Below are 16,112 nucleotides of genomic sequence, written 5' to 3' on the forward strand. Positions count from 1 at the left end.
TGTAAGGGCGCCATGGGAACGACACAGCTGGAGGCCGCAACGCAGTCCAGAAAGCCATCTGCTTAGTTGATAATGAAGCTGAGCCCCACGGAAGACTGGAAACTAGACCAAAGGCACGTGCGCGCTGCCAAGGCTGGGATGCGGGAAAGGGAAGGGTGTGGAGGTGCATCTGTCCCAAGCCAAGACAATGACCAAGATCAGAGGATCGCACACAGAATGACACACAGAGCTTTTCCTTATATGATCTGATTCTTCCTATCCCAAAAAGCTCTCAGTGAATCTCAACTGACAGAGGTATGTCCTGAGCCGCAGCTGTTTGGAACACAAAAGACGTGTCCAAGGCCATATAGCCATACAGGTGACGTGAGACCTAGAACTCGACTCTTGAAAATTTGAGATTACGTGGCCACTAGGTTATGACTCCCGAATAAACGAAGAACATGCTACTTCTCTCCGTCCCTGTGCGGTGCACAGTAAATACGGCACAAATGTCGAGGTCACTACTACGAGGTACAATAGCCCAGGTAAGGTCTTTATACAAAGTGCAGTTAGAGCAACATCCATGCCCTTGAAACCCTTGACCACGCTACATTTCCATATATCTGCTGTAAAACCCCTGTAGGTGTAGGATCCTGGAACAGACACAGCCTGGAGGTCCCCCAGGCACACGTTTCTGAGTGGAATCCTTAGTGGGTTGTGAGATGACCTTACTGGGTCACCACCCGTGTTTTTAAGAAAATAGAATTAAAAATATTAGGTGCCAACACTTGTAGTAAGGACCAGTACTGTCATGTGAAATTTCCAAGTCAGTTAAATCCATCCAGGTTCAGACTGATCACAATATAAAATTAATGCTATTGCAGATCATAGTCAAGAGTGTGAAACCACTGATCTGGTCCAAGCCCCTTATTTCACCAAGATATTTAGATAAAAGAGTAGAGAGGCTTGTCCAAGGTCATGTGTGCACAGCCAGAGAGCTGGGTCAAGAAGCAGATGCCCTTACACCCCAGTCCAGGGTTCTTTACGTGAAAACCTAAGAAACCGAAAGGAACGCTCTCTGTTAAGGACACTAAAATTATATAAATTTATATACGTATATACTATAAAATAAAATATACCCAATAAAATTATAAACTATATGTATCTATAGAGAGTCTATAGTCTATAAATGATGCATCTTAATATAAATTTAACTAGAAACAGATGCAAAAATGCTCAAGAATTATCAAGTAACAAGTATTTACTGAATCCTCCTTACGAAAAACAAGGTTCTAAGCACCAGAGAGGATACTAAGCATAACATATCCGGTCCCTGGAAATTACAAGAGCCTTCAAACCTTTCTTCTTAAGGATTATTGGACCTTTGACCAGTATTCTCACTTGAATTGCTTAGATACTTCGTCTAGGTAAAATCAGTATTAAAGTTTATTGTTTTATTTTTAAATTTACTTTTTAATTTAGTCTCATTCCAAGTAATTCTCGAAATAACTGAGGTGTTAATTAAATATTTCTAACACTCGTTAAAATAATATATAACCGCTGAAATTCCAAACGTTTACCCTAAGTCTAAATCATCTCATCAGCAATAACATATAATCCATGGTGTCTAATCTGCCTATATCTTAAATGCTTCAAAGGTACTATTAAAATATGAATAAACTAAAAAAGTTTCCATGTTCACATACGCCATCCATAAAAAATTCTGAAACTCATTACGTGAGTTCGCCACATTTTTATTACCACTACCCAGTGGAAAAAAAGAAAGCTTCAGATTGCTACTTCTGTTTTTTCTGTTTCTTGATTTGTCCACTTTTCTTCTGTCCTTTCTTTTTCTTCTTGACAAGAACAGCTTTTTCTCCGATAAATAAACTTTCAGAATGTCCTACCTTTTTTGAGGCAAAATTAAGTCCCTTCTTAGGTTTACTAACATTCTTCAAACTGGAATTTGAATTTTGTTTTAATTTTTCTTTATTAACAGAACGCATGACTCGGAGTTTTCTTCCCATCAGTTCAGAATTGTTTAACTTCAGAGCAAGATGAACGGCATCTGTATTCTGCAATGAAAATCAACATATTAATTTCAATCAGAAATTCGTCTGCAAAGAAACTAGTAAAATTACTTTAATGGATTTGCAGAGTTTTCAAGCTTGCACATAGAAGCCCCGCCCATTTCCACACCCAAGAAGTCCAAGGCCAGTGCTCTAGCAGTTGTGCTTGCCGTCTGCTTTTAATCCTCCTCCCCACATTCTCCTCCAGGAAGCACTCAAGCTGCCTTGTCAAATAACTAGTTAGTTGAAACTGCACCTTACAACTGTAAATCACAATCCAATAGGTTTTGCTCATTGTAAAACAAAGTTTCAACTAACTAGATGAGTCATATGCAATCTTTCGAACCAATGAATTCCTTCTCACTAGGCCCTTTCTGCAAAAGTGCCCCTGTATCTGTTGGCTTGAGAGCGGTCCCTGAGATGCTGGAGTAGATGCCTTGTAGGGTACCATTCGGACCCAAAATTCTATTATTCTTTTATTCTAATATAGAACCGCTGCATGCTAACAACCCTGAGTATAAATGAGATGGTTTATAAGGATTTCAGAAACTTGTCAAGTAATAGAAGACAGAGCAGAGAGACAGTAAGATAGATACAATATGGCAATGAGGCCGTGAAGACCTTTCTTAAAACTATCTGGTAATACATGTCAAGAGCCTTAAAAATGGTCACTTATCTTGGCATCTGTCCTAAAGAAGTAACCCAAAAACGCAGGTGAACATTTAGAGAAAAAACATGAGCACTCCAATTTCATTCTTAGAGGGGAAAATAGAGAACACTGGAAATGTTTGACATTGGAGAAACGTTAGGGAAAAGGCAGTATAAATTATATTACATCGCTCGATGGAACATCCTTACACAACGGAAAACAACATAAAACAGGTTGCGAAACTACGTTCACAGGTAAGTTCAACTATAAAAAAAAAAGGCACAAGAAAAACAGAGACAATGTACGAATGTCGTGGGGGTTCGAAAAACTCAACGGTACAATCTACTAACGTCAGGCACGGAATGCAGGTTAATATTTAGTGAATTAAATAAAACCAATTTTGTATAAAGGGTGAAGAGCCAGTCCTTCTCTCCATTTTATAGAAGATAGAGATTCGGTTATTTAGATACTGTAATATCCGGTACCTAAAACGTTATTTAACGACACTGGCGGGGAGGAACAGGGAACTGGAACACCTGGTTAGGCATGAGTCTCTGTCACGGTGGGTCATGAGTTTAGTTTTCTTAAGGTAGAGTTTGAAGGTGGCAGTGACAGTTATTCTGCATGATGACACAGCGTGACGAGCCCTCCCGGCGCATTTCGAAGGACAGTGACAACACATTAGTCTCCCATACCTCGAAGAGCACAAAGCCAAACCCTCTGCCGACGCCTGTGCGCGGGTCTCTCACGATCCTTACTGCCACGACACTTCCGCAGTCCAAAAAGTGCTCCTCGACCGCAGGCTCTTCAGCCTCTAAAAGCAAATTCGACCAAATGGAAGCGAAGCCTGGAGTCGCTGGAGCCGTTTACAGCAAGCAGCCCGTCAGCGTTCCCGTGGCATCGGTCAAGTCACAGTCCACGCTTCTCAAAGTTACTCTCAGGGCAAAACATTACGTGACTACTCGATGGTTATTTCCATTATTTTAACGACAAGAAGTAGTCCGTTTGTTTAAGCAAACTTACTGTACGGGAGATTCCCCACAAACACCGACCGCTTGTCTCTCTGAAACACAAAGAGGATCAATAAAAATCATCCGCTGCAGCAGAAAACGGAAGCCACCCTAAAACCCAGCCTGCCTTTTCCTCGCCCCACGTGTGTGACAGGCCTTCACCTCCTGACTTAACCACACGTCGGTCCCTCGTTTGATCGTCTCTCCTGTCCTTTCGGCTGGACTGTGAGGGAGGCCGCGGGAGTGGGCGTCTCTCCACAGGGAGCACTGCCTGCCCCTGGCCGTGCTCGGGGCAGGTGTGCTCCATGGGGGTGAAGAGCCAGATGGCGAATATGGACGGCAGGCTCGACGGGGCGCGGGGCCTCTGCCCTTACAGCGCCATACTTATCCTACTGGGTGTGGCTGCATGCTAATAAAACTTTATTTCGAAAAGCAGGGGACGGTGGGTTTGCCCCTCGGGCCAGTTTGCTGACCCTTTGTTAGGTCCATCATCAAAGCCGGGGATGGCAACCAGGCCTTTGCCACTTCTCGACCAGGTCACTGACGCTGACAGTAATGTCCTCCATGCCTCTCTGGTGAGCCCTTACAACCCAACCTTCATCCGTCACGCGAGACGGCTGTAAAACGCAAACCTGACCACGTCACTCGGCGTGTAAACCTGTGCGGCCTGGACAAGACCCAGACGCGCCGTGGGGACCAAGCCTCCACCTGCCGCTCCATCGGCGGCTCGTGCTGCTGCCCTCGCCACTCTATCCGCCACACCTGCATCGAGCTCTTGCCAATCCCTACGCAGATCCAGTGGGGGCCCCACCATTCCTACTGTTTTTCATGCCCAATATCCTCATCCTCTTCAAGTTTTTTTTTTTTGCCCAGGTAATACCGACTCATCTTGCAAGACAGATGTAACTCCTGTTCTCTTAGAAACTCTCCTTTGTCCCTTCTTGCTGCTACCTCCCCAAGTCAAATGTCCCATTCGTGTGCATTTATGACAGCATTTATCAGAAAAGAGTGCCACGATCAGCCCATCTGCTTATCTTCACCTTTAAACTGGGAACTCCTACAGAACTGGTACTATAAGTACTGACGGCTGACATAGTAGAGACTCAAAACTTTTGAATATTTTAACTTTCTAAACCTCAATCTATAAAATAAGGTGTTTGCCCAGACCAATACCAATCTACCTTCCAGCCTATGATCATGCATTAATGGCGGGAGTGGGAAGTCACGCTCCAGAAGCTAAAGTGACTTAAGTCCTGTGCTGTTCTAGGCACCAACGCTGTGACCACAGTGGGCAAAGGCTCTTCCCTCCCATGCTTCCCTCATGCTCACTGCTGATTCTACTCCTAACAAAAGCTCAGAAGAAAACGTTTCTCTCTGTAAGACTCTAGTTACGAAGTCCCTTAAACAAGTCACGTACTACTTACAGATGAGGTCTCTGACGCCAGATCAACTCTAATACGAAATCCGTCAGCAATCTGGGCCCCATTTCTGTATTATACATACAAAGGGAAAATGGCCGTTAAAAATGAGCAGAGTTACTGTAACGTTTGCTCTAAAGTGAAACCAAAGACTAAAAAAAACTCACACATACTTCAATACAGTGACCATTCCAACCTCGAGAGAGATGAGATTACCTGCTCAGAGCTCTGGCCGCAGAGTTCTCGTCCTTAAACACGACGTAAGCGTTAATATTCTTCTGATCGGGATGAACTTTACGTCTGCGCACACACACACATACACACGAAATATAATATAAAACTTGTTAATGTCAAAGTCACTAAAATAAACACAGCCTGTTTTCTACTTTCGATCAACACAGACGAGAACTGTCTGGCTTGGCTCTCGTCTCCGCCGGGGGTGTCAGCTGTGACTTTATGGATGAGGAAGCTGAGACGTGAAGTCTGTGACGATGACTATGAGGTAACGAGCGGCCAGTCTGAGACTTAAACCAAGTCTGACTCCAGAGCCCTTACTCCTCCCACGCCGCACGCCGCAGCTGACAACACCCAAGTCAACACGTCCCCGTGTAACCCCAGGGCCTTCACGTTTGTGTGACCCCACATTCACTCACTGTGATGGCAACAGGTGGGGCCTTGGGGAGGCGCTTAGGTCATGATGGTAAAGTCTTCATGAACAGGGTTAGTGCTCTTTAAAAGAGACACCACAGAGTCCCCAGACCCTTCGGTGATGTGAGGACACAGAGAGAAGGGCTGGCTTACAAAGCGTCACCGCGACACAACGCTGCCGCACCCGCATCTCAGACTTCCCGGCCTGAAATCGTGAAAAATAAACATCTGTGGTTTATAAGACACCCAGTCTGTGGTATTTTGTTACAGCAGCCTGAACGGACTGAGACAAACCCTAAGACGACATAAACGGAAAGCGACTTTAAAAAATCTCTGTGGCTGCAGCGTGCTGCTACTCCGTGACAAACGATCTCCTTGGCGCTGGGACCACAGAAGGCAGGCACACAGCTCTGCCCTCGATCCCTGGCAAGAACATGTCCTGCATCAAGCCTGATGGAGGATTTTTAACTAATGAACTCAGACGTCCGTCCAGACCTGAGTGACATCTACATTTTTATCCCCACCCAGAAGGGAGGAAGCCAGAAATAGCATCATTGCCATCCCAAAGACGAAGACACCAAATAACCTAGAACACTGTAACTTCTGTCAAAGCCATCAGAGAGCTGAAATCATGGGGAACCAAGCAGCCTGAAAACTAAGAAAGGACAGGTTTGTCTGAGGAGGCAGAAGGCAGCAGAGGCTCACGGGTGAGGCGCCTGACCAGCGCAGGCAGGCCGGGAAGATTCGGCTATGATTTTACTAACTGCTAAATCCAAGCGTGTGGTGGGCCTGACGTGGAACCCCAGGAGGCCGACGCAGGAAGTGTGCCCTCACAGGCTCTGCTCCGCTGTCCTCTGCCAGGGTCCCAGGGAATGACTGATGCAGGTAGGAAGGAGGCAGGGCGCATCCTTGGTGGTTGCCCTGGAGGACAGAAGGGCCCAAGCTGGTATGGGGAAGGCTCAGCCTCTAGGGCAGAGGCGCCACACCCTGCCCCCCCAGGGCACAGAGAAGACCCCTTGTGGCCGGAGGAAGGGCAGCCTCCTACCCCTGGGTGAGGGGTGGGAATTGTTCCCCAGTACAAGACCCACCAAAGGCACAAGGTGGTGTTTGGCCGATCAGGCACACTTCTGAAGTATAAACACGAGGGCCTGCCTGCATCTGAGCCAGACAGCCTGTTTTGGCTCATGCTGCAGACTTTCTTAAGCCGGACCAGGACAACAGAGAACCCACTGTCTCCGCCAGACTGCCAAACAACAGTACTCTCTACACTGCTCTTCAAAAACACCCTCAAAAAGGCCAGCCACAGGCTTCCGGTCAAGCGGGCAGAGTAGGAAAATGCTGCGCTCGCCTCCTCTTACAACCACATCAAAATCACAGCTAAACTACAAAGAGCCATCATTGGGAGTCACCTGAAGTCTATCTGAACAGAAGTCCTATAACTGGGGACATACGCGAGAGGCCACATGGAGACTGGAAGGAGGGGAGGAGACACAAACGGGCTGGACCCACACCAACGTGTGATGCTGAGGAGCAGGGGTCCCAGACCCACAGCAAGCTCCGCAGCCCAGGGTTCCAGTGCCAGGGAGAGAAGTCCCCACAACTTATGGCTGTGAAAACCAGCGGGGATGGCAACTGAGTGAGACAGAGGATGGCCGGAGTCCCAGGCATCCTCTTAAAGGGTCCGTGCATGGACTCATCATCGACGGACTCATTTGCTCTGAGCTCCAGCACTAAGGCAGCTGCTTCAAGGGCGCCAGGGACACATGGAGAACTAAGGTGTCCGGCTACAGGGTGAGGGCTAGATGGGCAGCTTCCCCCCAGACAGACATGCTGGGGACATGCAGAGGGCACTGCTCCTTTGTTGGGCTCTCCCCACTCCCGGTGTGCAAACACAGGCAGCCACCATCTGAGTCTCCATCAACTTGGCTGACACTGGTCGCCCAGCCCTGGTGATTCCCTGAGATCCTGTCCCACCCAACTTGGGGCCCACCCAAGCCACTTTCAAGGGCTCTTCCATACAAACAGCCTGTTTTGGCTCATGCTGCAGACTTTCTTAAAATTTCTCAAAGGTTCACAAATAAGCAGCATTTGGCCTTGGTGTGCCCCAGCCTGGCACTAGCAGCAGCTGGCCTGGGTTTGCTGTTTGGCCTCTTGAGACACCTCCAAGCTCAGCACAGGTAGAAGACACCTGTGGACTGTTTGGTCACTCTTGCTAGATGGCCCAGGGCAGGGTGCAGGCTGCGGCTGAACCTGGCCTGTGGCAGGACCCCTCCCAGTAGGCCCTAGGGCCAGCACACCTGGTGGCCGGCTTCAGACCAAGCTGGAGCAACTCCCAGAGCCGCATCAAAGCACAGCAAACCCACAGGGCAGACTGGGCAGGCCCCGGAGCCCTGCTAAAGAGAATCCTGCTCCACTGGGTCAGCCCCTCACCAGTCAAGCCTCACAACCAATCAGCCTGAATGTCAACCCTCCCACTGACATGCCAACAGCAACCAAGGCTCAACTACAACACGAGGGTACACACCACCCACACAAAAAACACACCTGGAGCATCCAGCTCAGGTGACCAGGAAAGACTGCACTGCTGGGCCCCAGAGGACACTTACTACATACGGCCACTCTGCTAAAACCAGGAGACTCAGCAGCCCTATTTAGTACGTAGAAACAAACACAGGGAGGCAGCCAGAATGAGGAGACAAAGAAACATGTCCCAAGTGGGGGAGGGGGGAACCCAGAACAAAGCTCCAGGAAAAAAACTAACAAAATGGAGACAAGCAATCTACCAGATGCGGAGTTCAAAACACTGGCTGTAGCGCTTGCTTCAGCAACACATATACAAAAGGATGCTCAGTGAACTTAGGGGAAGAGCAGGGAAACTCGATGAGAACTTTAACAAACAGTCAGAAAACAAATATGGAGATAGTAAAACACAAAAAAGAACCAGTCAGAAATGAAGAATATGTTACGGAGACTCGACATTAGATTAGATGACGTAGAAGATCAAATCAGCGACTTAGAAGACAAGGTGAGGGAACGTCCATTGATTGGCACTTCCATATAACGGGAACTGCTGGCCATGGAGAGAACAAGCCGCTGAGCATCCAGCAATATGGATGCAGCTCAAAACCCCACTAGACTAGATTTCCTATATGATGAGTCCATTACAGACAATTCCAGAAAATACAGACTAGCATACATAGACAGGAAGCAGCTCAGTGGTTGCTGGGGGTGGGGTGGGGGGATGAAACTTGGGTGATGAGGTATTCAGTATCTGGACAGCGGCCATGATTTCGTAAGTGCATATGAAATGTTAGTAAAATCATACACTTCAAGTATTTGCAGTTTACTGAAGGTAAATTATACCTTAAAAGAAAAACCTTACATTTCTTTTTAAAATTAAAAAATTTTTAAGTTAAAAAACGTTTTTGACTAAATGAGAAAGCAAAAAAAATTTGACATGGCCAAATCCCCCGTAAGCAGAGCAAAGAAGCCAATGAAAACAGGGAACAATATTTGTAACTCGAATCACAAAAGCCTGATTTCCATAACGTCTCACAGATCCGTAAGAGAAACAACTCAACAGAAAAAAAATGGTAAAGGAAAGCAACAATTCAGATAAAAGGGGTCACCAATGTACTGAATACACAGAAGATGCTCTCACATGAGAAATGCAAAGGAGAAATACCACTTTCACCTATCAAGCTGTCTATGATCAAAACGCTCAAAAACACACTGTGGGTAAAGGTGTGGGAACGTGAGGAGGTTCCACTTCTATGGGACAACACTCACGACTACAAAAGCAAACGCCTTTTCGACTAAGCAATTCCATTACTAGAAGTTTATCCTACAAATTCGCAAACGGGCAAAACTGCTAAGTACAAGGTCACGCACGCCAGCATTACTGGCAACGGCCACGAGACTGGACCCGCCAAACGCCCACCGAGGAGGGCTTGTTAAGGCGAGCTGCGGTGCACCTTCTGGAATGCTAGGATGCTCTGAAGAGAAAGGACGGGGAGGCGATGTCCCCACTGCTGGCGACAGACCTCTGAGTGGCAGTCAGTGGAAAACGCGAGACGTGGAGCAGCGCACATGTTGAACCCCCACCGCGTCGAAAGTGGAGAACACACGCGTGTACCGAGGTGTAAATGCACAAACCGTCCCTGGCCTGGCAGGTGACACGAGGAAGTGAAGACAGCGTCCGCCTGGAGCAGGGAACTGGCTGACCAGTTAAACGGTGTCATAAGAAACTTTCCACTGTGTACGCTTTTATAGTTGTTTATTTCTAACCATGTGCTTCGTTACTTATCCAAACAATTAAATTTAAAATTTCTCAGCTGGGGGCAGGGGTAGGCTGATGGCCATCGCGGTGAGCGAACTCCATTATTCTGGCGCCCAAACCTCTCAGCTCCACTCTTATATACGCCCCTCAGAACCTCGTTTCTGCCAAAGATTGGGCCCCTGGTTTCAGCCTCACTGGCAATAAAAGCCTGTACAGCCCACAGAAGAGGGCTGTATCCGCTCCTCACGGCACCTAAACGACTCCCTAGACACAGGAGGGCTCATGTTTGGTTATCTCAACAAACGTAACCAGAGTCAAGGACACACGCTTATCAAGCACTATACGCCCCGGGCCGTGACGGTTCTGGGAAAACACTGGGACCAACCCCGCCTGCCAAAAAATCCCAAGTCAGAAATGAACGTGGGAATGAGCTCGCCAAGATGTCAAATGGGACTGCTGTCACTCGAAACTCTTGGTATGACAGGATTCCCAGAAATGTTTTTAAAGTACACCATTATATTTCATCTAATGTAACTATGTATAAAGGTGTAATATTCATCTGTCTTTTGATTTGCGTGATTATCCGCTCCACGTGTCTTTTTGTTACGTGGAAGAAAAACCGCATAAAAAGAGTCCGCCAGTACGAAAAACAAAAACTGACAGGCCGATGTAAGGCATAAAAATATTTCACGTACTTCCTCAAAAAAATGCTGATGAAAATTCAGAAAAACCAAAATAAATTTTACTCACTGTTGGATTCTACTGCAATCAACCTTCTCTTTTTAACTGGCGCAAAGTCACTATCTTCATCGCTCGAAATATTTGGAAGTGCTGCTTCGCTTTCATTATTTACGTTTATGTTTTTAGACGATCTTTTTCCAACCTCATCTTTTGCTAAGTTTTCATAAATTCTTAAATATTCACTACAACATTTAAAAAAACCTTTCCGAAATGTTAAAGCTCGTTGGATGTTCGGATCAATATCTAGAATTGCAGTTTCCAGTTTTGTGGCCAATGGAAGAGCTTTGTAATATTTTCTGCAGTGAAGGAAACTGGTTCAAGGTCACTGCCGTATTCATTGGCAGGATGGGCTTCAGATATTAAGCGAATTAATTATCAGTTAATTCGTGATCAACTAGTAATTCGTTAGTATCATTTACATTCAAATTGGTAACGCCCTCTTCTTGAAATTTATTTAATAAATTAATAATGCCACTGAGTCACTCTTCAGCTGTTGGAACCATATTCCAGGGTACCACCACTTCTGGCCATACTGCTTTCCAGCAAGCATTTAAAGTTGACGGCTTTACAGCACTCAAAGCTAAAGCAATATTCTTGATACGACTTAAAATTGTGTATTTAATCCAGGCTTCTGTAACTGTAAGTGATCCATTATTTTCATGTTTACTAAAATCTCTGAAACTCCGTTTAATATAATCAAGTTAAAGGTGGAAAAAATGCCTTGATCTAAAGGTTGGATCAAGGAAGTTGTATTTGGTGGCAAATATACAATGTTTGTGTCTGGATGTTCTAAAATTGTGTGGATGAGCAGGTGCATTATCTAAAAGTAAAAGTATTTTAAAAGGAAGACATTTTTCCTTCATATAATTTTCAGGTTCTACAGTAAAAACATTTATAAAACCAATCCCAAAAAACCAGTAGTCGCCCACGCTTTTCTATCTGCCATCCAGTGAATGGGAAGATCATTAATTGTGTATTACTATTAGTTCTTTGTACATTGCTGAGTTAAGCTATTGTTTTTTTAGAAAAAGTAATCGCCAATAATGGAGATGAAAATTAAAGAACTGAATCCGTGTAAACGGAAACTGTGTATAAAAAGCCCGCGTAAACGGGGGTGGGGGAATTTAACACGTATTAAAAAACTCTCGTAAAAAAAAACAAAACAAAAAAACCTTGTAAATCAAGGGATGGGTATTATCTAATATACACATCTCTGGTTGTAAAATCCATCATTTCATGCACCAGTGAGAAAGAAGCAGCACCCAAGATTAGGAGACTAATAAAAATCTGCATAAAACTGAAGGTAAATTAAAAATCAAGGTCGTATGACTCAAACTTACATAATGTTATGTGTCAATTATATTTCAATTAAAAAAACAAATGAGAAACAAATGGAGAGCAAGAAAACTTGCCATATCTTACCCTTGGGACTAGGTAGAAAAGGAGTCGGGAAAGTTCCCTGAGAACTTGAAGCATCTACCAGTATGGTCCCCAAACCCTCAGACAGAGACCTTAGAGAGGTCTCGGCTGGCAGTAGCCCCAGGCGACCAATGGGGGCAAACAGGAATTCTCTCTGGAACCTGACCAGCCAATCAACGATGGGGTACCCCTGATTTTGATACATCTTGATTTCAAAATTTTAAGATATGGGAAAAAGCGTGCCTTAGAATTGATGAAATATGGTATTTATGATTTATATTAGAATATTTACATATGAAACTTTCCTATTCTCTTCAAACACTACACCCAATTAAACATCCTTAAAGTTTCTCATGGCGCCTTTTCTAGTACGTCATTTTACAATACTTTCTATGACTCTACAGTTTACGTTAAGGCTTAAAGATAAACATCTGACAAACTTATGTACTATTACATACATAAGGAAACTAGTAAAGCGTGATGTATTATCCAAATAAAATGGAAGCGTTTAAGATTACTCCCTTTAATGATAAACTTACTTTATCGCTGCCAACTTTTTGGACAGAGTTCCCTCTGCTGGAATCTTTTAAGAGGAAAAAAGAGCATTAAAGAAAATTCATTATTTGAAACATTACTTTAAATCAATTATATTTTAATTAACTGAATTCTAAATATCTTACTCTGATATAATGTGATTAAAAACACTCTAGGGAAATGCTTAATCAGAACGACAGTGTTGCAGTGTGCCGGGGGTGAGGGGTTGGGCGGGAGTCACGGGAAGAAGTCCTTTGAGAAGACCGAGTTGACAGTGGCATGCTGGATCCATTTAAGGTAGACCGCAGGTAGAAACCACAAGAGGCCTCTGCAGCTTTTCCGACAAGAAGTAATGAGAACTTAAGTGAGACAATGGAAAAATAAAGGAATGAGTCACCGTGGGAAGCACAGGTGAAAAACAGACAGAGGTGACAAACACTAGGGTGGGTGGGCCAAAGAAGAGTCAAGAGCAAGGTCACAGCTTGCAGCACGGTGGCACTAAGTCACAAGAAAACCAGTAGGCAGCCCAGGCTGGAGCTACGCGCAGACGTGCTGAAATTGGGGTGCTGGCAAGACACCCGCGTGGAGGTGCCCGGCAAGGGTATGACGTGGGAAAATGGGAAGGGCAGACGAAATATACGTATTGAAAGTGAGAAACAAACACTGTGATGGCAGTTATGGAGACTGTGCCCAGACCTTGGGAAATGTCTACTTAGAGAAGTGGGCACTTTTGCCCTCTGCGGACATCTGGCAATGTTTGGAGATATTTCTGGTTGTTACAACCGGGGTTGGCCGAGTGCTACTAGCATCTAGCGGGCACTGCCCAGGGATGCTGCTGAACATCCCATAATGCACAGGGCAGCCTCGAAGAACAAAGACTTATCCAGCACAAAATCTCAATAGGATCGAGGTTGAGAAACTCCATTTTGAATCACGTGAGAGCAGTCAGAGACAAAGAATAAACATTTCTAATACATATTACTTATTCTAACACATTAATTACATTAAGACATACGAATGGTGCTTAATTCATGTTCCAAGGAACATGGCTATAACTGGCCTACAGGATGCTCAGCTGATGAAGTCAGACACCATTCATTTCTAGAAAGTGTTACCATTAAATTGATTTTTTAAAAAACGATTCATCTTTCTATGCTCAGAGTACAAGTCTGTTTGCAACAGCCACACAAACCCCCATGCTGAATGCCCACGATTCCAGAAACGCTATTCAGGAAGTATTAACGTTTCCGCCTACTCGACCCACACAGCAAACAGGTCACCCATCCATTCTCCCAAACACAGTGTTGGCCTTAGTGACAAGGATTTTACTATGTGAACTCACTGAACTATTTAACAAAGATAAGAGTCAGCAACGGATTCTAAGGGCGACTCTTCTCTAGGGCTGGATTGGAATCTATTGATCCGAAAGGCTAAAGTCAAGTGCTCCCCCACTAACGCCGACACAGTGATAAGTCTAAGTTAAATGCAATACATTTAGAACGATGCAATTTTAAAGGGGAAGAAAACATACCACAGAACGAAATCGTACAGATTCTATCTGTCCATATTCTTTAAAAAATGACTTCAGCTTCTAAAATAAAAAAACACATATATTTTAGTCCACTTTCAGAATATCGAATAAACGCTACAAAAAGGAATTACGTAAAACTGTGTGATAATCTTTTAATGCCAGGCTTTAAGAACATTTCAGAAAAAGTAGGTGACGATTCAGTTGGAAAACAGAAAAATTTGACTGAAACTTACCAAGAAAAAGAAAACACAGTTCAAGTTCATGTTAGGATCCATAAGTACACATTTTGGTGTTTCAATCTTTGCTAATGTTTACATGTAAACTAAGATTATATATTCCACAGTTTCTCTCATCTTTTCACTTTGGCTTAAACCAGAAATGAATTTTGAGGAAGCTTATATCATTATGAGAAATTCTCCAACTGTCTGGAAACACGATCATTAGGATTGAAGAAAAATCTAGTGCGAATTTCATACATTATTCTTACGACTGGCTCAGGATGTGACTGGCTCAGGATGTGAAGAACGTATGTTTTACAGCTAGAACTACAACCAATCCTGATTCATAAACAATGTATCAAATGTGCAAAGCACCACACGCACTCCCTGCCCTTGAACCACTTAAAATCTAACAGGAAGCTGGATAACCAAAGCTATGCTACAAATGTGTACTGCTCTAGGAAATAATCATAAATCAAAAGCGAGACAAAAGGGCAAGGGAAAAAGGGAAAAACCAGGAAGTCAGTTTTTTGTACCATTCTGTTTTTAAGAAAGTGGAATTCAAATTGTCCTTCAAAGGAAGAGCAGGATTTTGACCCCCGAGACTGCTGATGGGGCGCCTATCACGTGAACACAAAGGAAAGGGCGTGTTTTGGTTTGGTGACAACCCCCCCACCCCATGGAGTGGAGGAAACTAGGACGTGTTTATTCGTTTACACAACAAATATTTTCAACCCTCTGCCATGCGCCAGGCACTGTTTCGAGTGCTCGGGAAAATGCGGTGAAGGAGAGATAAACATCCCTGCACGTAACTGAGCTTTTCTTCTCGTGGGATGAAACAGGAGATAAGGCTGGAATTAAAAACAGAAACGGGGAACCGGCTGTTGACGGCCACGGACTTCCCATCCTAGAACTATGGCCCGGTTTATCCGTAACCTCACGGAGAAGGTCCCAGGCTCCGGCACTGGTAAACGCTGCTGTGACTTACTCGAAGCCGCGACCGGCCACACTGTGGCACTATGCCAAGGCTAAGCTGGTTCCTCCAACTCCTGCTGAGATCCCTACAGTTATTCAGAGCTTGAAAAAATAGTCACTAGCGCTCGAACTGGTAGTTTCAAAGAGCTCACAGTTAAGGAAGCTCTGCTGAATGGTTTGGTGGCCTCCGAGGTGTGGATGAGGTTTCATGTTGGAGAGATCATAGAGAAGTGTGGTGTCATTGGCTATAATGTTTGAAGACCAATCTTTAACATCTGTTTCTTCTTGGTTTATTATTTGCATGTTCTTGGACCATGTATGAGCAGACTGGTATTTGGATAAAATAAGACATGTCAAAAAACGAAACAAAATAAAACAAAACAAAAAAAACAGATAGGGGCCACTGTAATAGTTCAAATAAGATTTACGAAAACCTGAACTGGAACAGTGACTATGGGAATGGACAGGAGGGGCGGATACTGAAATCAAGCTATGAATGATTTATGTAATCATGTGTAATAAAGTTATATATCAATGACTTATGTGCTTATTCAATAAAGGAACAGTAAAGTTACGAATTACTAACTTCTCTGAATCCTTACAATATACAGATTACATACTCACCTTCTTATTACATGTGAC

General features: G+C 44.4%; 1 protein-coding gene and 1 pseudogene across 1 annotated transcript in view; one reads left to right on the forward strand and one right to left on the reverse strand.

Moving 5' to 3' along the window:
* Positions 1-1,412: 1,412 nt before the first annotated feature.
* RBM34 (RNA binding motif protein 34) overlaps positions 1,413-16,112 on the reverse strand; it is an 18,248-nt gene continuing 3,548 nt past the window's right edge. Inside the window, exons 5-12 of the mRNA XM_015596252.2 lie at positions 16,095-16,106; positions 14,278-14,337; positions 12,752-12,795; positions 5,342-5,425; positions 5,132-5,195; positions 3,721-3,760; positions 3,393-3,511; positions 1,413-2,054 (exon numbers count right to left, since the gene is read on the reverse strand). Of these exons, the coding sequence (XP_015451738.1) occupies positions 1,776-2,054; positions 3,393-3,511; positions 3,721-3,760; positions 5,132-5,195; positions 5,342-5,425; positions 12,752-12,795; positions 14,278-14,337; positions 16,095-16,106 (702 nt within the window). The 3' untranslated portion in view covers positions 1,413-1,775. The remainder of the gene's footprint in view (positions 2,055-3,392; positions 3,512-3,720; positions 3,761-5,131; positions 5,196-5,341; positions 5,426-12,751; positions 12,796-14,277; positions 14,338-16,094; positions 16,107-16,112) is intronic.
* On the forward strand, positions 14,344-16,082 carry LOC112470018 (annotated as a pseudogene).

Source organism: Pteropus alecto, unplaced genomic scaffold, assembly GCF_000325575.1.
Source record: "Pteropus alecto unplaced genomic scaffold, ASM32557v1 scaffold189, whole genome shotgun sequence".
Classification (NCBI taxonomy): Eukaryota; Metazoa; Chordata; class Mammalia; order Chiroptera; family Pteropodidae; genus Pteropus; species Pteropus alecto.